Here is a 23,053-nt window from a genome sequence, read left to right as displayed (position 1 = left end):
CATTTGGAATGTAAAACAAGTGTTTGCTTTCTTGCTAGCATATTTAATAACTATTATTTACACAGGGTTCTGAAAGCAACTATGAAGAAATTAAAGGAGATGTCAATGTGCAGTATTTGGATTTGCAGCAAAATCGGTGAGTTTCTATGAGAAAGTGAGGAACCTATTATGAACTAGCGTATACATTGTCCTTTTGTGTCAGGGTCAGTTATTTCAAGCTGCAGAACTGTTACGAGAATTGACATTTTAGAAAATACTTAATTTCTTCTTGGTTTTTAAGTCTAGCATGAGTTTTCCTTGTTTTAGAAGTTCTCCACCCAGAATAAGATGCCAATTTCTGTAATTTAATCACGGATCTTCTGTGAAATGCTGTGGTTTCTCCTCCCTTCAAAAGCCAAGGAATATGCAAAGGCTTAGCATATAAATGTAATGAATTTGCTTACATGCAGCATGTAAAAAGATGCATGTGTACATATTCTTAAGATACTATTTTCTAAGAAGAGCAAAGTGAATGCTGTCAGATAATTAGTAAACTTTGTTTTGCTTCTTGGTATTTCTGATCACAGTTTTGCAAGGCAAATGCTTATCTCTTTTGTCTTCCAATAAATAGTGATGGATTGGTGATTTTAGCTGCAGCCTGGCATCTTGGTGACAGTCCATGCCTCATCTACTATACTTTAATAACAGTAGAGGATAATGGTTACCCCACATGTGATAATGTTATTGTGGAAGTCACCCAGTATAATCCACCATTTCAGGTAACTGACCTTATGCATTACAGGGGTTTTTTGTGCCTTATTAGCTATTAGGGCTTGATCCTAAACACACTGTTGGAAATACATCATGCTGACTGTGTTCACCTGTTGCATTAAGGGGGGAAAGGTGGGTATAAAATAAGAGCAACAACAACAACCATTTATTTTATACATGAACACTTATGTTAGCAGCCTAGAGGCGGATATCAGCCTAAACATATTATACTATTATGGAAAACTATGTGGAGTTGGCAACACCAACCACAAATGTGTCACTTTCAGCCTGTTTTCCCTGCCCCTTTGGGATCAAGCCGTTAGGCTTCATACAAACGCATAGGTGTCATGCTAACAGGTTGAGGGTAATATGCTTTTATAAATGTCGGTGTTAACCCTTAATGAAACACATTTCAGCCTGAAGAACTGATGTGTCGTTTAGTAGTCCCAAATTTCTCCAGCCATGCTGCCTGTCTTTACACAGAAGAGGAGGTATTTGCTTGCTCAACAGGAACAGGAAGAATTTCTTTGCCCCAGGAGAAAATGATATTCAGTATTCAAGGTCAGAACCTAAAGAAGCCGGAGCTCTTAATAAGCCAATGAGGGTGTTTATAGTGTCTCTCCAGAACGATTATGCTTTTAAAATTTACTGTATTTACTTTTTATGGAAATGGTCATAGGTATAGCAGTGGTACAGATATAGCAGTGATTATTCATCTTGCCATTGACTCACAGTACAATCCTATACATGTCTACTCGGAAATAAGTCCCATTGAGATCAATTGGCCTTACTTCCAGGTAAGTGTGTATAGAATTGAAGTCTCAATGACTTAAGCAGTTACAGGCCTAACAGTGAAATCTCAGATTTAAGAACAATCCCAATTATGTTATGTAGAGTTATTATTGTAGGCATAGGAAATAAACTCTGTCTTGTTACTTTTTCACTTGATAACTCTGAAAACCAGGCCTTACAGCCTTTTAACTTGTGCTTATAACATAGCTTAGCAAATCAAACTTAAGCCCACAGTTTGACATTCATTAATGGTGTTGAAGTTGTATTGTGTTGTGTTTATTTCCTACCTTAGGTGATAGAATTTTAGGAGCAGGTTCCTGTGCTGGACTTCCAATTTTTTTCACTAGAAAAAGTGGGCTCGTGGCCATACATTCCAGGGAAAACATTACTGTGCTTCCTGAAGATATTGAGGAATCTTTAGCCTCATCTGTAGCTGAGACAAATGATGAGGTAAGGAGGGAAAGCATTGTCTTAATTGTCTTAACAGTAAAGGCGTATATTCCTGCACGGGATTTTCTTAGATAATTTAGTTATTTCAAAGTTAGCATTTTTACTATTTCAAACTACTTTTTTGTGGAAGCATTATTCCTCCCTTTACATTTTTCTCTCTTTTTCAATTTTATTTTAGAGCATTGCATTTGATGCTGCTTCCAGGATGGATATTATAGCGCAAGAGGATAAGACCAAAATGTTAAAATCTGCTTTCTTACAGTTTTGCAGGTATAAAATTATGTCATGTTTAATATACAGTATATTTCATTCTGGGAGCATTGTGGGTTTGTAAAACTGAAGAGAAATATTAAAATTTTAGCATTACCTTTTATAGAGGATGAAAGCCAACATAATACAAATAGGTATGCCCTGGGTTTTCTTCCTCTCTTCCCTGCAGCCATTTGTGCACTTCCAAAATCTGTAAAAATAGATGGCTTTATGTTCTATCAGTTAACAAACAATTGGGTTCTGCAGACTATCAAAAGATCTTGTTCTCCTTTCTATCCAAGTAGTCTATAATCCCTCCTGTTGCTTGTAAGCCCTCTCCCTTTGCTGGGACCTTCAGTCTGTTTCTTATCTTCCTTCATTTGGAGCAGAATCCATTTGTTCCTCCTTCAGTGTGCTAATCTCCTTTTAAACCACCTCCCAGCATTAAGCATATCACGGTGGTTAGATGATTACTGCCCACCCCTGCTTCAACCACAAGACAAATTACACCACTGTCCTCCTCTTCCATCACGGCACAAGTTCACAGGAAGCAGATAGAGCACTACCAGGTGAAGCTGTGACTGGGGTTAATCTCCTTTCATGCACCCCTCCAGTAAAGACAGTCACAGCTCCTCTCCTTACAGCACCTATGGCAGCTTCTGCCTGTTCCCCATCTGATGTCAACATCATTCTCCCACAGTAGTTCTGCAGTACCAGATGTGGTCCCCCAGAGGGCAGAAGATAACCATGAAATACTTAGAGAACTTGAAGAAAGAGGCAATATTTTGAATACAGCATCAGCATCTACAACCTGCTGCTGTGGATCCAGTTGATTGGTCTTAGGTACCTCTCATCTAGTGCTCTGCCCAGCAGTTTTTCCTGTTTTGTATTGAGGACCCAATTTGTCCTCAAGATTGAAGAGGCTGTTGTGGCAGATACAGCTAAAAAGCTAGTTCCCAATAAGCAGTTTTAAGAGTCTCTAGCACCCTCTCTTGCTCTTGAGGGCCATCCTTTAAGTGAAACCCAGAAGTGTTTGGTTTTTTAAAAAAACAAGTCAGTCCACCCTAGATTCTGTGATTTCTCAGCACCATTTGCAGAGGAATCTCCTGACCCTGTTAGCTCACTAGTAAGCACTTTCATAGAAGAACACTATTGCATGTACCTACCCTCAGCCTGTGCAAAGTTGACAGCGTGATAGATTACCCCTTTGCCTTAGAGACCAGCCACCAGACCAAGAGAACGTCAAAAGGTTCCTGATACAGAGGGCAAAAGCTGTGAATGCCCTCATAGCATCATGGCCTCCAGGCCTCCTGTACACATGCCCTCCAACTCCCCTACTGTCACACGTCCTTCATAAAATTCAGTTGGACAGGGTTTAGGTAGTCCTAGTGGCTCTCTGCTGGCGCAGCCAGCCTTGGTTTTCCAAAATTCTCTAGCTGGTAGAGTATCCACCGTAGTTCCTGCCACTCAAGCCAGACCTACTCTCACAGAGACCCCTATTGCAGCCAGGCCTGACCCGCCTCTAGCTGACTGTTTGAAAACTGAACAGAGCGTTCTCCTGAGGGCAGGTTTCCCACCAGAAGTGGCTGCATGGTCCTCAGCAAGCACTTTTGTACACCGTTTCGTACAACTTAGACCTGCTTGCATCAATAGTAGCTGCTTTAGGGAAGATGAGTGCTGCGGCACATGCTCCCATTTCACCATGCAGCCACCTGATCGCACCCACAAGACAGCAGTTTTGATGCATTCCTCTTGACTCACACCCCATGCCCAAGGTAGCCCAGAACCATGGTCTTTATTATGAATGTGGCTTCCAGTTGAGCATTGGCAGGTGCCAATGCCACCCACTTAGCTGTCTGCCACGTATGCACATACCAATCACCTGAAGGTTTTTTTGGTCTTGAGCATCCAGTTTCAGTGCACACACAGCTAGCCTTGGCTATGTTCCTTTTGCCCCTCCCCAGCCCCAGTCCTTTTATGGATTTTCTTCCTGATTCCTGATGTCGTCGTACAGTAGCCTAGCCACAGAACAGAACTGAAGGGCAAGCAGAAGGGGCTTTCTTGAATATGGGCAGGAGGGATGCAATCACAAGCTTCTTGTCTTCCAAGCAGTTGGAGGGATTATGACCCACTTGGACACCCTCAGATGTGCAGTTAAAAGCAACATTCCCAGTGAGGACCAGTGTTCCATTCTAAGAGTCGACTCACCAAGTGTTTCCCCTTCATTTCAGTAACAACATGAAAGGTGCACAAATCATCGTTGCTGAGCTCTTTCCACAGCATGGAGATGCATACCCTGATGCAGACCTAGACAGAGCTGTTTTTCAAATTAGTGAGAATTTGGTGGATGATTATCCTACATCTGACCCACGATGGGCTGAATCAGTACCTGAAGGTGAGAAGTCTCATGTGTAAAATGGACATTCTGGCTGTACAGCCTTAAGAAAGTAAGACTGTAAGTTATACAAACTTTTAAACCCCTTTCCTTGTCACTTTTTTTTGTACCAAAGCAGCTAGTTTTCCAAATTCTTCCATCATTCTTCTTCATCAGCTGGAAAATAAGACAAAGGCCCATTCTCTATTCATTGACTTTCTTCGTCAGGTAGGTTCCTAATGTTCTTGTGTAAATGTGGCAATATAGGATGTGGCACAAGAGTGTTTTTATGTACGATTATCTCTATCCAAGGTGGGTCTGTTTGGTCGCCTGGGCAATTTCCCAGTACGAGGCATACCAATGGCAACTCGGTGGTTACTCTGTGAACATGCAGAAAAGTTAGCGGCAGCCATTGCTCTCAAGAACCATCACTACAGATTGCCAGATGTGGTCAATGCTGCAATAGAGACTGCTTTGATGAAAAGAGAAGACGACGTTCCGTCAAGTCTAACTCCTGCAGATGTTTTCTTCAGAGAGGTGATATAAAGAAATAATTTATCTACAACCACATCTATCGTTTTCTGTGTGAATAGCATTTCCTAGTAAAATGCATGAGAATCCATGTAACATTCTAGATTTCTTCTTTTAGATCCATACTTTGGGACGGGGGTGGGAACATGAATAGTTTTCCTTTAGGAAAGTGCCTGATGAAAATCTCCCATGCTTATGGGTCCATTTTAAGAATGAAAATTAAATGGCAGATAAGCCATTTATGAGATTTGCAGAGCAATCTAAGCTCCCAGCTGAGAGCAGATGCTCTACCACCACACCTGAAGCCTTGCTGCTCACACATGGCAGGAGGAGAGGTTTTGCTTTTCCAGCTCCAGGCTAGTGCTTCTAGTGGCTGTGGTAGCTAGTAGATCATCATATCCCCAGCCTTCAGCTGGGTGTACGATTGCGCTCTTAATGTGCTAAGTGAAACACTTAAACTGCTCAGTGCATAAAATATCAGGCTGAATCATTGCTTTTATACCTGATCAGCAGTGTTAACTGTCAGTGTTCCGTCGTCTTTTCTGTTTTTCAGGTGTCACAGATAGATACTATTTTTGAATGCTTACTGGAAAAGGAAAAGCAAGTCTTGAGGGATATGTCAGTTCAATCTGAGGAATGGTCTGAAATAGTCGTCAATGTAAACAATATCATAAAGGTATTACATTTCAAAAATTAAGTAACAGTAAAAAGTCCCCGACCTAGGAAACTGGACGTAATGCACCCAGCTAAATGTTTTAAAGCCCCATTTGATTTCATAGCTTAAATCCTCCCAGTTCCAATAAATGAAATTTGAAAAGGGGATCATACACTAATTTAGGGTTTTAATAAGTGGGAGGTTGGACAGTTTTAGATTACATGTTGCAGTAAAACGAAAAAGAATGACAATATTGTTGATTTCCCAAAATATCTTCCCATTAGATGAAAACAGAAAATTTCAGTAGCAGTAAAATAACTGGTTATTCTCACTACCTGTTGGAAACTACCCAGAATAAAGGAGGGGAAGATACAGTGTGACTTGGAATCATAATACGGGATACAGAAATGTAAAATGTAATAATACTAAAAAATGATGAGTGCTAATATATAGATGACACTCCCCCAAAATCCTATGTTTGGTAACGTCCTATGTTTTCTGTGTCAATATTCTCTAGGATATGCTGCAAGCTGCTATCCAAGACCGCCAGTCCAAAGCTGTCTTATATAAAATAAGAGAGCCTCCCGAAATGGAACCAGAATATGTTCCATGGACAGGTGAGAATAGAGAAAATCTTATATAAATGGTTTTGTAACACAGTATTTCTCTTTCTACATAAAATCCACTGAAGAGTACTTTATTAGCCTTTCAAATTGTTGCCCTTGCTCTTAAATTTCTAACTCAATAGTGCCATGTTTCATAAATACCTCACTGGCTTTCTTGAACATAAATGTTACATTTTTAGTGTTTAAATATTTCTGTTTATTATATCCTCATCCTGAAGGTCTGGGCTAACATGCTTGCCTGCTTATCATCATTATGGCTTATGTAAGGCCATTACTGCTGTCTGTGCATTCAAACATAAGCATTTATTTACTGGTGCAGATAACATTAGGAGGCTAGTAGTGCTGTTAACTTTTAAGATGGTTACCCTGGAAACTGATGTCAAAACTTACTTGAATTAAATTGTGATTTTTTTTTAATGGCATTTCGAAATAAATGTGATTTCTCAGCCACAATTTAAATTTGCACCTTGTTTTCTTCCTGGAGAGATCAGACAGGAAAGGACAGATGAGAGCTGAGTTAACCTGAGGCACAGTCTCTCTCCTACTGGGTACAACACTTGTTCCTGTGAACAAGCCCTAAGCTTATTATAGACTTACATTCCTGCCTGCAATAACTTGAAATCTACACTTTCGTAAAAATTGCAAGCAACATCACAGTACAGGTGGCTTTGCAGGGGAAATATCTGATACATTCCCTTGTGCTTTTAAGTTGTTTTGCGCATCATAGAATTAAGAGCCTACATGGAAGTTATAACAAATGCTTTCCAATGCATGTGCACATGTATCTTCAAGTAAATCTATGTACCGGATGGCTGTAACATTTTGCTTGGAAATCCCTTCCATGTAGAATTTTGTAATGCAGGCAGTGACCCTGAGAGACTTTTAGAAACCATGGTTTTAAAGCTGTAAAGGAAAGAAGCCTGTGTATTAGGTTTTGGTGTAAAGAACAGGATTTTATCCTATTGTTTCAAAAGTTTTCAGATTATTTCATGAGGGGAAAGGTAGGCATGAGGGCATACTTGACACTGAGCTCAAGCAGTTGTCTTTTCTTCTCAGCCATAGCCTTGGCTCTGCTAGGATTGTTAATATGGACGGTTTTCTTTTTCTGCTGTGCAGTGCTGCTGTTCCACTAAAAGACTTAGGCTGGGGGTTGCTGCTTTGCTATGGAAAGTAGATAGGGTTACTTTTTAACGGCCTCTTGTGTCTAACTTCCCCTTGGTATACTATCATATGTCATTTTTCAAATTCCATATGCCAAATATAATAATGCCTTCATATTTCATTTTCCGGTCTTCTCAAGCATCCGTTGGTGTGCGAACGACTATAATACAGCAACATGAAATCATTCTGAAGAAGGTCTATCCTCAGGTTAATAGTAAGCTTCGTAGCATAGTGACAGAACAGCTGGTGGCACTTCTAGATTGCTTTCTGGATGGTTACGTTTCTCAGCTTAAATCTGTGGACCGGCCAGAGTACCAAGAACGCTATAACAGTCTGGAAATGGAATACATGCAGAAAAGATCTGAACTGTTGTCACCACTACGTAAGTGCTGCGGTTATTATACAGGGTGCCTTTTTAGTCTCTGCCATGGGTATAGGAAAGCAGGGGAAGAAGGAATTGCTCTTCTCGTTTCTTTTCTTCTTTTCAATAATGTTTGCCTATTTTTAGCTTTCAGAGCAGAGTTTTCTTTTTAGACTTGTAATGTCAAATCAAAAATGGATGAGAATATTTCAACAACATTTCACATTGTGCAGTTTGGTTCTTCGTTTTTCGATTCTAGGCAATGTTGAGTTGCTTTTTCTCAAGGGGAAGATAATTTGCAAGGAATTATTAATGAACGAACGAATGAACGAACGTGTGCTTGTATTATTGTCAGAACCTAATCCTTTGCTTAGGAGTTCCTCCCTGGCACCTTCTCCATGCTAGAGTTTGGCTTGATAGGAATTACAGTCAGGCCCCCTCTGCCCTAACATTAACTTTTCCCTTACTCCTCAGTTATAAGGAACTTTGAAGCCCCCCTGCCAACAGCTGTGTCTCCCCAGGTTGTTCCTTGTCTGTCTTATCAGGCTCCACTGCAGGCAGGAGAAATGGTGTGTTTTCTCTAACTGCAGGCTTGCTTCCCAGCCATTCTCCAGCAGCAAGCTCTGCTTACTGAGGACTTGATCCTGCATCCATGCAGGTGGGAAACACAGCGGGCAACACGGTGGTCCCTGGTGGTTCACAGCTCTTCTGTAGGAGAAAAATTGTATTGTCCTACTACTCCATTATTTGTTGCTGGGGAGAATGCAGTACCCACCTTCACTCACGGGAACCAAATCCTATTGGTTGAATCAAATTGTCCCCCCACTGACTCATTGATGTAGCATAGTCTTTCAACTTAATAATATAGAGCCTATGATCTTTCTAATGGCATGTGGAGTATACCCCTTGCAAATTGCTCTAACTTCTTTATAGTTTTTGAAAATAATTATCTAGAGGCAAAATGCCCTTGAAAGCCACACTCATTGATCTTTTTTTTTAAAAAAAAAAAAAAGTCTTCACAAAATGGGCATGTTTTTATTGTGGGCGTTTTTCCTTGTTTGTTTTTGTTCAGTTTCTCTTGGACAGTACCAGCTGGCTGCCGCTCTAGCAGAAAAGTACTGTGACTTTGACATATTGGTACAGTTGTGTGAGCAGACTGATAACCAGACCAGATTGCAACGTTACATGACACAGTTTGCTGATCAGGTAATGTTCTTTATTTACTCCAAACAACAGGCTGTTAAGTAAATGTATATTGTAGGAGAAACCTCAGACTTGCTGTCGGCTTATTTTTCAGAATTATGTCAGTACAGATTTCTTTTTCTGTTAAGCAGCTATCTTATTACACATACAGATAGTGACTATCCAAGAGCCTCATAAGTTACAGAGAAAATAACCAAGCTTAGCCATTAGGTGGCTGCATCATGTAACAGATGCTAGGGGAGAATTGAGTTGTTGGAGAACAGAACTCTGGGTGCTCCATGACATGTGTTGCAGTGAGTTTCATCTGTCAATCTGCTCAACTTTGGTACAGTGGTGCCCCGCAAGACGAATGCCTTGCAAGACGGAAAACCCGCAAGACGAAAGGGTTTTCCGTTTTCAGAGGTGCTTCGCAGGACGAATTTCTCTATGGGCTTGCTTCGCAAGACGAAAATGTCTTGCGATTTTTGAGGGTTTTTTTCGCTCCCCAACCCCTTTTTCTAAAGCGCTAAGCTGCTAATAGCCTTTTAGCAGCTAATCCGCTAATCCCTTAAGCCTTTAATAGCCGTTAATAGCCCTTAAACTGCTAATAGCGCTAATCCACTAATGGGCTTGCTTCGCAAGACGAAAAACCGCTAGACGAAGAGACTCGCGGAACGGATTCTTTTCGTCTTGCGAGGCACCACTGTATATGGAATGGTGAAGGGGACCCCATTGTAAACAGCTATTTCTTCACTGATGTGCGAAACAAGTGATAGAACTTTTATAAACCTTTCCTATGCTGGAATGTTAAAACTTGTCCCATTTGGTAAAAATGTTTACATTTTTAGATTATTATTTTTAACACAAGTTGCAGTCTTGCAAGCTTGACCACATTCTTGCTACTTTTAGAATTTTTCAGATTTCCTCTTCCGTTGGTATTTGGAAAAAGGAAAACGGGGAAAGCTGTTATCACAGCCCATTGCTCAGCATGGCCAGTTGGCCAGCTTCTTACAAGCTCATGAGCAACTCAGCTGGCTACACGACATCAACAGCAATGATTTTGAAAAGGTAAGGCTTCATAAAAAAAGCAAAGTATTTGTAATGGGTAGTTGCTCTGTCTTCGGTAGAGACCCCTTGCAGAGCTAGAGAATGTGACTGACTGTACACAGGTACCCCACTTTGTTAATCTAAGGAACAAGTGGAGACCTCTGTGTATTTGCACCGACCATTTTAGTGGGATTCTGCAAGCAGAACAGCTTTTCCTGACTTGGCGCAAGTTACATGCACAACAAAAGAAAACTGAAAACCAGCAGTGTGCCTCTGATAGTGCATAGCTTTGTTCAGCATCTCTTACGAAGACCTGCACCGCTTCCCACAATGTGTGCTAGCACAATGCATTGCATATCCTTTTGCCTTCTGCTGTGTTGTGCTGAGTTTTCCAATAGTTTTTCCACAACAGTTTGTAGAACAACACTGTTATCAGAGTTTTATTCTCTTCCTGTGTATCTCTGGCTCTTACCCCATGTAAAGTAAAAATAATATGCATAGGAGGCAATTCTGTTCTTTGAAATCTTGACACAGAGGTAATTTGTAATCTCATCAAATATTTCTAGAACTTAATTGACCTAGCATTCTGTAGTTTTCTTTCTTCACTGAGGTTATTCTGATAGCTTTGTAAATATTAAGCTGTTGGGTCCAAGTTAGACAAATGAATGTCTTTGTTTTGTTTTATTTGTTAAAAAGTGCAAAATATAACTTAACTTTTTTTAAAAAAAAGCTTCCCAGCCTAAATACTGGACAAGTTATAAAATCATATATTTTAGCAAGCAACTGTTTTTGTAATATCTTTCCTCTTTTCCTTTTTCTTATTCTGGTAGATCCAGTCACTATTTTAGTGAGTTTCTCTTCTTTCTTAGCATTATAATTTCAGGAGGCGACCATTTCGTACAGGGTTTCTACTCCTGGCCCCCATGAGAGCCAGTGGAATGAGCATCAACCTGCCCCATTACACCCCCATTCTGCCTTCTTCCTGGTCCAAAAGGACTCACACATTGGTGATTGCATGTCAATTGGATGTGCCTAAAATGGTCACCACCATTCACAATACTGGGGTGTGAATTCTCTTTAGAGCTTTGTTTGAAGAAACATAATAGAAATATTTACCTGAAATCAATGTATTCCTAAAATACCATTTCTTCATAATAGACTTGCTTTGATACCATTTCTATTTTCAGTGACTTTTAACGTGTGTCCTGTAGTGCAGCTGTTTAACATCTTCCCTATCTTGCCTTTTGCATGTTGTTATTCTCAGAGTTATATAAAATTGTTCACTGTAGAAGAAAATTCTCCTTGGCCATATCAGAATTTGAACATGTTTATGAAATAATAACAATATATAATCACCATGCAAATTACTAATGTCCCTGTTATGTGTGTGTGTGTGTGTGTGTGTGTGTGTGTGTGTAAATAAACTTACATGTTGAGCTTTATGTCACTTGAAATATTAAAAGTATTTTTTGTCAATGTTAGGCTAACCGAACACTGCAGAATTTAGCAAATACAGAAACTCGGTACTTTGCAAAGAAGAAAACTCTTCTTGGCCTGTGTAAACTGTCTCTACTGGCTTCTGATGTATCAGAAGTGATGCAGAATGAGAAAATTGAAGGTACTATTTTTTCCATTGTAAAGTTTAAAGTAAGTTTTCTTTATATGGAGATACCCCTTAATTTTTGAAGACAGGAGTGCCTGGCGTGCTCTGGTCCATGGGGTCACGAAGAGTCGGACACGACTGAACGACTAAACAACAACAACACCCCTTAATTTATTAGATCTACAAGGTCAGTTGTGATCCCAACAGTATGGTGGTTGAGACACCAATGACAGAGCTTTAGTTTCCAAAGCAGTTTGTCAGTTCCCCACTGAAATTCTTGGCTGCCACACGCAACAAATTAATACAGGTATCTATGAACAATTACTGTTGTGGTTGGAATGTAAAAGTTTTCCATCTTTCTGATGTTGCTCTAGTAAGGTGTGCAGCACTTGAAGTAAGGGGTTAATTCAGTGGGTGATGATTCTTAGCTAGTAGATGACACCACCTTGTAATGTAACTATAATGTGTATATTTGCTTTTTAAACAACATTGAGAATGATCACTAGGATATTAAGGAATTTTCCATAGAACTTTGGTGCAGAAATGTGGGGGGGAAGCAGGTCCGCTATCATGAAAACGTGTCATTTTTGCTGCCTGCTTTCAACATGATTATCAATAACTTGGGAGGTAGCACATGGCAAGGGCTGTCATTTACAAGTCTTTCTGAATACATGGACAGAATTGCCTCCCTTGGGATCTTGTAGGTAGACTTCCCACCACTTTTAGGGGTGGTGGTGGTGGCCTTTGTGTTCTATGCTAGAGGTCAGAAAATAAAAGCTTCTTGTCAAAATCCTCCCTCCAACCAGCCATCCAGTTGATTGCCAAGAAACGAAGGGAATTTGTAGCAAGTGGTCTGTCTGGCTACTAAACATACTGGCAGGTTACAGGTGGAGGTAGAGTTACTGGTCTTCAGGCTCACTAAAAACCTTGAGCGTGATGGAATATTCATAATTAGGTAAATAATACTTTCTTTGTACTCGGGAATTATAGTCATTTGTGCTATGCTTTTTATTTCATGTATACAAGAAATTACTGAACAAGAGCGTTTTCTGCTACACCAAGAGACTTTACCTGAGCAGCTGCTGGATGAGAAAAAATTTAATCTCAATGAAATGCCAGTGTTAAGTGCTCCACAGCTGATTGAGGTATGTACTGTTAAGTGTCCTACCGGTATTGAATTTCTGAGCTACTCTGTTGAAAGACTCTTCTCTAATGTGGTTTTGTGTTCCTGAATAATATTGGGTAAAATGACTGGATGAAAATGGGTCATGCCTTGATCCCCTGACCCCAGCAGACAACTCGGTAGCCCCATGGCATCACTGTGGCATCACAATTGACGGGTGAATTGCCACGCTCACCGGTCAAAATCACTTGTGCTTACAGTGCTCTTTGCAGCAGTCTTTCTTCATCGCTGTGTGATGGAGCAGTCTTTCAGAGCCGATGTCTCCATAAAGCAGACATCAGCTGTGGCAGGGACTGCTCCATTGTGCAGCAGTGAAGGAAAAAAACTTGTCTGGAGCTTTCACTGCCTGCTCAAGGCTGAGCTTTTTTTAGAGATTGAAGGAATCAGTGGAGGTGGGCTGTCCAAGAAGGTCCTGTCTATCACCTGACATCACCAGTGATGGCAGTTGATGGGCATGGTTTGGAGAAAATGGGCTCTTGGCTCAAATTGGACCCCCTGGCAGGCCCAGATTGGCCCATGTGCTGGAACTTCCACACCCCAGGGAAGGAGGGATGGCTAGAAAATTTGTGTGATAGATACCGAGTGCCCTGCCTTGCTTGAGTAGAAGTGCTTTCTGCTGCCACAGAGTCACTTGGATACAACCCAGTGAAGCTGCCCTGAGTCTGTCCTGACTGCTTTCTATTACAAATCTTAGTGACCTTGCCAACACAATCAAAATAAATTCAGGAAATTTTGGCAGGGAGTCTGCTGTGCAGTTTGAGTCAAAAGAGTTAATCTTCAGGGCCAACATACCTCATAGGTTTGCTGTGATGAAATGGGGAGCAAACCATGTATAATGCTCTCAGCTCCTTGGATGAATGGTGGTGTTTGCGTTAAATTATTTTGTGCCTCAAATACCAGGAACGTATCCTGTTTCAGATGAGTTGGCTATACCCTTACATAGACATTGTCCTCTGCCACTATATCCAGATGCCTTATGCAGTGGGTTTTGATTATACACACAGTTCATGGGTTATTAGAGCACTAATCTGTGCTTGCTTTGTGACAAGATCTGTGACTAGGAATGTTCATCAAATCCACTTACACTTTCTTGATGATAGTCGGAGATTGGGACGCCATTGAGCCAAGCTTATAAACAGTTTCTTGGTAAATACACTTTTTAGTCCTTTGAATGAAAGAAACCAGAAGGATAGACAGGTGTGGCAAATTGTGTGCATGTTTTTATGAATGAAAACCCCTAGTAAAAGCATTACATATATAAGGGCTTTTTTCCTTTTCTGCCTCTGCATTCTTCGAAGTCCATCCTGGGAGGCAAACAGGAGTCCAAATGTTTTGGTGTTTAGGCATTACAATGGTATTACAGAAGAAGTCTCTGTAAGCAGAAAGGGGGGAGGAGTTTCTTTAACAGCTGTGCTAAAGCCAGGCAGCTCTGATGCCCCCTAATAATCTTCCAGCCTGGAACACTGCCAGACCCTGCTTTTAATTTCTTCTATCAGCAAGGCCTTTCCTTTCTGACCCTGGTGTCATTCAAGTTTAGGAAATTTTTTTTTAAAAAAGAAACAGCTATAATCTGAACAAAGCTGCTCATTGTGCTGAACCAAAGCTTAACTTGTGTGACTGCAACCATACTTCTGGATCTTAATTCAAACAGTCCCACAACTTACAGACATTTAGCTTGTGTACATCCAAGCTAAATGTTTATGTTATTTATGTTCTTGGCAAATAATAAATAGAAAGGGGACAGGTCTGGGGGGGGGGGGAGTCTTTGGCAATCCCACCCACCATTGCACCCAATGTTTTGTGATTATAAGCAATTTTGGCTTTAGGTGTGATCCCCACAACGTAATCCCCATGTCAGTTGAGGGTTTACTCTATTAAAATAAATATGCATGTCTTCTTTGCAGGTATTTCCAGAATATTGCAGATGATTTTTTTATTTTTATTTTTTGCACATAGGAAGCTGTCTTTTCCTGAATTAGACCCTCGGTCCATCTAGCTCAGTGTTGCTTTCAGACAGAGGTCTTTCCCAGCCCTGCCTGGAAATGCTGGGACTGGACCTTGAGCCTCCTGCAGCCCAGACAGATGCTTTGCCACTGAGCTGTTCTATAACAGAGTACTTATTTGTGGAACTATGTTCCTACCACAATAGGCTAGGAATGCCGAAGCCTTAAATGGTTTGTAAATTTGAGCCTATCATATAGCAACCTTATAGGCAGTGTAATCTTTCCATTGTAATATTGGTGGAATGCCTTTCTAAAACCCCGACTCTCTTCCTTACTATAAAAATGCCTACAGCTGAATGAAGGCATATTTCAGTCAACAGTCACATGAGTTAGAATCCAGGGTGGTCTTCCCACAAGGAGTTCTTAACAAGATCAGTTACACTGTTTTGGAGTCTAAAAATAATGTTGTCCTTCCATCTTTCATACAATAGTTGTACATATCCCCTGAGAACAGAAGGGCTAATGAATATGACTTCAAGAAGGCACTCGATCTGCTGGAGTATATTGATGAGGTATGAAAATGAGTGAGTTTTGGTGATCTCTGAACCAGGATGTTTTTCAGTCTAACTGAAGTCCCCTCCCCCATCTGTAAAAAAATAAACATAACCTCTTATTTCTCAGCTACCAAAATACTCAAGTCCCATCTAATACCAACTGCGTGACTTATTGGCCATCTTTTAAAACAATAATGGAGGGCTAAACCTGTGAAAACATAAAAACTGAAACTGAAGACTATGACTCAGTTTTAGTGATGCCATCAGTCAAATATCGGGACGCGGGTGGCGCTGTGGCTTAAACCACAGAGCCTAGGACTTGCCGATCAGAAGGTCGGAGGTTCGAATCCCCACAACGGGGTGAGCTCCTGTTGCTCGGTCCCTGCTCCTGCCAACCTAGCAGTTCAAAAGCACATCAAAGTGCAAGTAGATAAATAGGTACCGCTCCGGCGGGAAGTTAAACAGTGTTTCCATGCGCTGTTCTGGTTCGCCAGAAGCAGCTTAGTCATGCTGGCCACATGACCCGGAAGCTGTACGCCGGGTCCCTTCGCCAATAAAGCGAGATGAGCGCCACAACCCCAGAGTCGGCCACGACTGGGCCCTCTACCTTTACCTTTACAGTCAAATAGCAGTTCATATCTGTATGGGAAATTGATCATTTCCCACCTGCCTTGTTTTTAGTTATTGATGTCGCTACCCCAACTGGTATCCTTGTCGGGATCTAGATTCATGATATAGCCATGTCCCAGGACCTCTTCTCAGTTCTCCGCCTGCCCCTGTGTTAGGTTTTATTTTCTTAATATTTCTATTCAAATATATCTAACCCATTCTGTATCACTTGATCCCAGGCAAATTGACACTTTCCCTCTCACAAAAACTGAACTGCAAACTGTTAAGTGCTCTGGGTCACATTCTGTGGCATCAGACCAGGTCTGCTCATTTCCCTAAGCACAATAATATACTGATCACCTTAAAGGAGCTTACATGTATGATTACATATCTGTATGGACATTGTGGGTCATGCAAAACTGAGAACCTCTCTGAAGGTCCCGTTGTTCTTTCTGATCTGTTCTTGTTTAGAAAGCACATGGCTTTGCATCTTCTTGCTTGCCCTCTTCATCCTGCTACAGTTTTCCCAGTCTGGTATTTCTGTCTGTGGCCAAGAGGAAAAACATTTTTTATTCTTGTTCTTAAGAGACTCTTGTGCAAAGTCTCTATATGCTTGGCTATGCTGGAATAAAAGGCATATTTTAATAAATAAAAGGCATAAATGAAGTCTTTTTTTATGTAGATTCCCCTCCTTTCCCCATCAAGTCATAATCCATTTTCAGACATACTTCAAAAAGCTATTTTCTGGCCCATACCCTTGAAAATTGTCCCTCTTTCTTACTTCTGGTCATGTTTTTAGCTTGTGAACTATTGAATTTGGATATAATCACAATGCATAATGTGTGTTTCTCTAAAATCTCCAATGCAATTTAATATTTCTTCTTTCTTTTTTTCCTTTCAATGAAGGATGAGGAAGTGGACATAAATGATCTTAAACTTAAAATACTTTGCAAAGCTCTTTTAAGAGATAGGTAAGCAAGCTATTTATTTGTTTGTTTAAAGCATTTTTGTCCCCACTTTTTGGCTGTAAAGAATGCAGCTCACATAAACTCAGTAACAAAGACAGGTCCTACATGTAGGCTTACAGTCTAAAAGACATAACACAAAAGGAAAATGTGATGACAGAGGAAGGGGAAAATAAGCAAACTCAGGTCTTTAATTTACAACAACTATTTTATAACAATCAAACCAGCTTGAATGGAAACAATTAGGGAGAGGAGAAAAATAGAACTCAAATAGAAGAGCTGATTAAGTGGTCCTTCTTCCTAGCTCTCCCTTTTTTCTGTAGCCATTGTATAAAAACTTGTTAGTACACTTAATATTCTGTTAAAATTTGTAGTTTTCCCAGCTGCTTGTACCAGATTGAATATTTTCTTCGAAACATATTTATGTCACACTTCATCATATCAGATTTCAGGGTGTTGTACAGCAGGGGAGGGCAGACTTGAGGCTTGCAGGATCTACTTTGTGTGTTACTGGAACCCTGAGATCCACCGACCGGAACAAGGTGTAAAAGACATGAGTTTAGAATTGAAGAACACATTGCCTCTAAGCAGCTGTTGAGGACAGGGATTTGAGTATTAGAAGTGAGGCTGAGCTCACAATCTTTCCATACAAAAATCTATTCCTAGTTACCAAGTTCCCGCCCCCAGTGGGTTATTTTGTTGTGTTATTGCTAAACAGGTTGGAGTCAAAAATCTTTGCTGATCTATTGCAGATCACCCAGAGATCTACCAGAAAATTCAGGGTCTGCCTTCTGCCTACCCCTGGTGTACAGCATAAAATATTTTTTAAAGTGCAAAAACAAGATAGCAGATAAAACTTTTAAGTGACTACAATATTATTGGTTAAATCAGTAAATCATAGCAGTGTGGGTGCCAGGCAAAATTCTTAAGGGAGAGCATTCCACAACCAGGGCATCACTGCAAAGAATGCCAAGACTGTCCCTTGATGATCTTATGTCTAATTGAGGAGGTGCATGTCAAAGGGTCTTGGCAAATGATGATAAAGAACTGGCAAGTTAATATGGGGTGCGGTGCCTCTCAAATTATACTAGCAGGTTGTATAGTTACGGGGAAGATGCACTTTAGACAGAACTGTTCTCTATTGAAAACACATCCATAATAGGTTGTCTGCGTAGGCTCATGATTTGTGTCTCTCCAAACAAATTTTGTCCTTACGTTTTACTACTCCTGGTTGGTTGGGGTGAACAAACCATCAGCCTGGGTTTGGACAAGGTGACAAGCCAGGCCATAGTTTGTTTCCCAGCAGGAAGCAGAAAGACTGCAACTTCAGTAGTATGCAAGTGCACACTACACATTCACAGTAAACCATAGTTTAATATGATGTGTGAACCTGGTCATCCTCAGTAGCCCTCAGAGAAGCTAATAATTCCCCTCCTGTTACAGATGGGGGGCTAAATTAAGATTACCTAAGGATACCCAACAGGTTTTGGCAGGGATGAGACTTGAACTGTGGGCAACTAGAATCTCTTAACTATTATGCCAAGCCAGCTTTTTTTGGTTCTCTGGCCAACGGCACAGCAGTGGTACATTTCGTTTACACTTCAGATGATTGATGATTGCATTTTCTTCATGGTAATATGCTACATCACGGGTAGTAAACCTTTCCCAGCCCTAGAGCCACTTTCCATCATGGGGGAATCTGGAGGAACCACAAGCCAGTAGTGGGCGGGGTCAAATATCTTTCTCCATTGACAGCTTGCTTGTGTTCCATACTACATGCTTCGAAATAGGCTTCTTTCTCTAAGGGCACAACATGGAAACACAGCAGGCTTCCGATAGAGAGAGAGATTTATTTCTCCCTCAGCAGCAGGCCTCTGCAGCAGTTCGCCCCCTTTCCTGCAACTCAGCCGTCACTGATCACTTGGGCACCAGGGGTGAGAACTTGGGTTTCATGACCTGCCACACCTCACTACTTAGCTGGTTGGCAGAAACAACCAAGTAGTGGGGAAATGGCACTGCAGTATGGGCAGGGCATGGAAGGAGAGGCCAGTGGGCCAAAGAGAGTGCCCCAGGAGGCTGTGTGTGGCCTATTCTACATGTTCCATTTAAGGAATTGCCTGCAGTTACAATAGCATTTGAACTAAATGTTATTGGCTCTAAATCAAGAGATAGTTGAAGGTGTGTTTTTTTGTATTTGTGTCAGGTGGTGTTTAGAACATGCCTGTTTGCAGGTTGTTCCAGACAGCCCCTATGACAAATGAAAACCCCCATATCCCACCTTTTAATTTTCAAAAACCTAGTCAGCTTCTAAAACAATACTCAGTCTTTAAAGCATAATGATGGAATAAATCAACACTGTGTTTCAAACTTGCTTAGGGCTAAATCCCTAAGTCCTTGCAAGACTGAGCTGCTGTTTCTACCTTCAGACATTTGAGTTAATATCTGAGGTACACTTATTCTGAACACTAAAGAAATCTGTGAACCCCTTTGAAGCCCAGTCTGTGCAGGTTTACTCAGAAGTCAGCTCTTTCTAGCTTCATGGAATGTTTAGGATTTTGGAGTTAATTATTTCTCCTACTATACTAAGAACAATTTAAGGATTCACTGAACAGGGATCACTATGCACAAATAGTATATAAACTCTGAGCGAACAAAGTTAAATATAAATCTGTCAAGGTTTGATATCCAAGTTGGCAGCCGAAACATTTGTTGGAAACTGATCTTCATTTGAATAGCATGTTTAGCATTTCAATAGATATGCCCAATTGATTGAGCTTTAGATAAAATAGCTATGCAAGAATAATCCTTATTCATGAGAATATGTCATCTTGAGTTTTGATGCATCTTCAAATCATTGCATTGGACACTTTGAACTACCTGTTCTTCAGGAATGTGCATAATTGTGCATAATCCTTTATGCATCCCTGCTTCATAGCTATATATGGCAACTGAATTCTTGGGTAGTACCCTGAGGCTTGTGGGGAACACTTGGTGACTTCCTTATATGGTAGTGGACTGTGTTTCTCTCTTACATTTTGTGCCCTCCTCATGAAGGTGAAGTAGCGAATAGAAATGCAAAGGAAGTTGTAGGGAAATAGATCCTTTTCCCAGCATGCATAGTTGTTTAACGCATCCATTTTCACCTGCCTAGGAAATTCTTAAAGTAAATGGTAGTGGCAAGGGAAATTAAGGAAGGTCTTCTTTATGCAAAGGTTTTGACAATGCTTTAAAAAATGCATTACTAAAAGACATGCTAAATGGATTTATTGATTGTATTGAAATGGAACTCTAAACATGATTTCAGAGTTCTCTTGGTCCAGCATCCTGCAAATGAGACACTTCTGAAAACCTGCTTATAGGGCAAATTAAGGCTGATAGTTGAGTTAATGTGCTAATAGGACATTTCCTCCGTTGACAATGTTTTGGAGCATGGATGCTGTTTGCATAATGCAACAACACTGAATCGGAAGGTATACTGAAATAAAAAGCTGGTTGCACACCATTTCTAATATTTGATAAGTCTCTTTCTGTGGCATAGGTCACTCTGAAAAATTGTTTGCTAATCCCACTACAGGGGACAGCCCAGTACTAACACCTCTATGTATATATCCTGCAGTGTTTGGAAGTGTAGCTTATTAGTTGTAAAAAAAAAATTATCCATAGTGAGGCACATATAATTATTATTTTTTACTTTAATCTTTGTCAAGTAGAATATACATTTTAGCATTCTTAATACTGTATGGCCTTGAAAGATGTGAAATTGAGTAAAGGATACACAAATAATCAAAATACACACAAAGTGACACTGGGGATTCTGATTTAATACTGTATATATTTGTTTTTTAAAATATATTCTATTTCTACTAACTTTTATTTTTTGGTTACAGTTGGTGTAGTTCAGAAGGCAAAGATGATCCAATTGAAGCATCTAAAGACAGCATATTTGTGAAAATTCTACAAAAGCTGTTCAAAGAAGGTAGATATTATTGTGTGAAATATGCTCAGAAATAGGTTTTTGTGAGTTCTTTGCTTTACATATATTTACATCAAATGGCGTTAATATCATTAGTAGTCAAGATATAAACACAGCAGGCAAAATTGAAAATAAGGCATGGTTTGCTAAGGGCAGAAGGGATTTGCCAAATGTGGTTTGAAAATAAAACTTACCCATTGATGATAGTGCTTTGAAAAATTATCCCTGTATCCCGGGCCTAGACAAGTTATTCTGAAATGTAGGTACGCATTTCAATGATCACTCAACGTTTGCAGTTTACAGTAGCTAATAACTTCTTTCTGTTTTAGGAATTCAGCTCAGCGAATATCTACCTGGGGTAAAAGACTTAATGCAAGCAGATGAACTTGAACACTTAACATGCAAACCGTACTTAGAATTTGTACTTAAAGCAAATTACGAACTTTATGTCTATAGGCAGACCTGAGAGAATTCTGAATTTTAGAAAGACCATTTCTAAAGAATGAACTTTTTGTACACTTTTTAAATTTTTTTGCAATAAAATCTTTATGTTAACTAAGAACATGTCCGTCTTTAAAATGGTAAAGAATTCATTGAGTATCTAGAAGGTTTGGTAGCCTTTCCATCTGACAAAGACAAAAACTTACAAAGCTTAAGAAAACTGTTCTGTGCACTCTCAAGATAAGCTTTAAAACATGGTTTGGAACAGACATCTCCTCTTGCTTCAGTAATCCAACTTCCAGCTTGTGCTCTGCTTCTGTAAGTAAATGAATATAATCCACCCCATTTTCAATCTTATCCTGAAGAATGCTTTTTATTCAGTTACAAACACACTGCAGGTCCACAGATATTTTATACATAAATAATGAAAGTTTTGGTGCTCACCACATTGCGGTATCACGTTCTACTACCATCTAGGTAATGGCATGAAGACTAGAAAGCTGTTCTCTGCCTGCCTCTCTTGGAAGAGTCTCTTCTCTGTTTTATACCAGGCTGTTTTGAGTTGCTGGGTTGCTGTACAATCCACAGAATTTATACATTCTAATGCTTAAAAGAGTAGATAGCTAACTTAGTGGCTTTAATCTGACAAATGTCACAGAGAATCTTTCTTACAGACTGCTAAGCATGCACAGATTGACTGCAAAGCAACTTGCCTCCCCACACATTTTACTTTATGCCTTGGCTAAATGCCTATTAGAAGAACTTGATCCAACAGCTGAGAAGGTCATAAGTTAAATCAGTTGAAGAGAGTCCAATTTCTAGTTTTAAAAGCCCTGCTATCATTCCATGGCTTCCCTTCTTGCTGTGCTAATACGGCGCTAAGAGTGGAGGAGCTGGATGTGTTCGGAAAAATAGACTTATCTGGACATGTTCAAACCAATGTAGAAAAGAAATGCATTAGCACCACTGGAAATAGATCCAAAGTTCTGCATAGCAGAGAGGGGCTCACTGTACTTGATAGCAAGAATTAAGCAGCGTATCTTGGTTATTATCTAGAGAATAACGGAGTTAAAAATATGACTTAAAATGGATAGTGATAAAATGAAGCCATTTCTCTGCCTAGACTTTACTGCTTGGCTTTGCGTCTAGTAATAGGGACTGAAGGTTCTGCTAGAATTTCCCTCCCATTGTCTCTAAAACCCACTTAGCTTGCTTTGTTGTATTTAACACTGACGAGTGCTACTTAACCCTCATCTGCTGGAAATTCTGTTACTGCTGTCTGAAGACCTCGGAGTCAATTGGAGGTTCCCCCATCCCATGTCACTGTTTATTGACCAAAATACATTTGGTGAGAGTATGTTGCTCATAGGTTTCGTAAGAGATATACAGCCCCATCCTCTGCAAGTTTACTTAAAAGCAAGTCTCACATGAGCTTACTCCCATGAAGGTGTGCATAGGGTTACAGTCTTCACAAGAGTGATTCCATTATGTTTTAGTGCATCACTCTACAATGACCTGTTGATGTTGATACCTAGTGGGGGGTCACCTTGCTTAAAGACCGCAGGGCTAGGGAGTGGATTTTGTTTTAGGGTTTGGCTTCTGTA

The 23,053-nt window shown here is 40.2% G+C and overlaps 1 protein-coding gene and 1 long non-coding RNA gene across 3 annotated transcripts in view; one reads left to right on the top strand and one right to left on the bottom strand.

Moving 5' to 3' along the window:
* The window catches only part of NUP133 (nucleoporin 133), a 27,269-nt gene extending 5,706 nt beyond the window's left edge, over nucleotides 1–21,563 (top strand). The window contains exons 8-26 of one of the 2 annotated variants that reach the window (XM_083433888.1): nucleotides 66–136; nucleotides 611–758; nucleotides 1,167–1,311; nucleotides 1,835–1,992; nucleotides 2,171–2,262; nucleotides 4,473–4,636; nucleotides 4,755–4,843; nucleotides 4,928–5,152; nucleotides 5,700–5,822; nucleotides 6,319–6,418; nucleotides 7,728–7,970; nucleotides 9,022–9,155; nucleotides 10,041–10,199; nucleotides 11,661–11,796; nucleotides 12,808–12,926; nucleotides 15,399–15,479; nucleotides 16,977–17,041; nucleotides 20,923–21,011; nucleotides 21,338–21,563. In XM_083433888.1, the coding sequence (XP_083290014.1) occupies nucleotides 66–136; nucleotides 611–758; nucleotides 1,167–1,311; nucleotides 1,835–1,992; nucleotides 2,171–2,262; nucleotides 4,473–4,636; nucleotides 4,755–4,843; nucleotides 4,928–5,152; nucleotides 5,700–5,822; nucleotides 6,319–6,418; nucleotides 7,728–7,970; nucleotides 9,022–9,155; nucleotides 10,041–10,199; nucleotides 11,661–11,796; nucleotides 12,808–12,926; nucleotides 15,399–15,479; nucleotides 16,977–17,041; nucleotides 20,923–21,011; nucleotides 21,338–21,474 (2,478 nt within the window). In that variant the 3' untranslated portion in view covers nucleotides 21,475–21,563. Of the gene's footprint in view, nucleotides 1–65; nucleotides 137–610; nucleotides 759–1,166; nucleotides 1,312–1,834; nucleotides 1,993–2,170; nucleotides 2,263–4,472; nucleotides 4,637–4,751; nucleotides 4,844–4,927; nucleotides 5,153–5,699; nucleotides 5,823–6,318; nucleotides 6,419–7,727; nucleotides 7,971–9,021; nucleotides 9,156–10,040; nucleotides 10,200–11,660; nucleotides 11,797–12,807; nucleotides 12,927–15,398; nucleotides 15,480–16,976; nucleotides 17,042–20,922; nucleotides 21,012–21,337 lie in introns of both variants that reach the window. The other variant, XM_083433887.1, reaches the window with a different exon arrangement.
* On the bottom strand, nucleotides 20,838–23,053 carry LOC310674587. Its single transcript, XR_014509658.1, has 2 exons — nucleotides 21,894–23,053; nucleotides 20,838–21,765 (listed from the first exon to the last, which is right to left on the bottom strand). It is a non-coding gene; the product is annotated as an uncharacterized lncRNA (long non-coding RNA).

The sequence above is a fragment of the Podarcis tiliguerta genome, assembly GCF_965153285.1.
Source record: "Podarcis tiliguerta genome assembly, chromosome: 3".
NCBI lineage: Eukaryota > Metazoa > Chordata > Lepidosauria > Squamata > Lacertidae > Podarcis > Podarcis tiliguerta.
The sequence above is the reverse complement of the archived record's forward strand: the minus strand, read 5'-3'. Positions and strand labels throughout refer to the sequence as shown.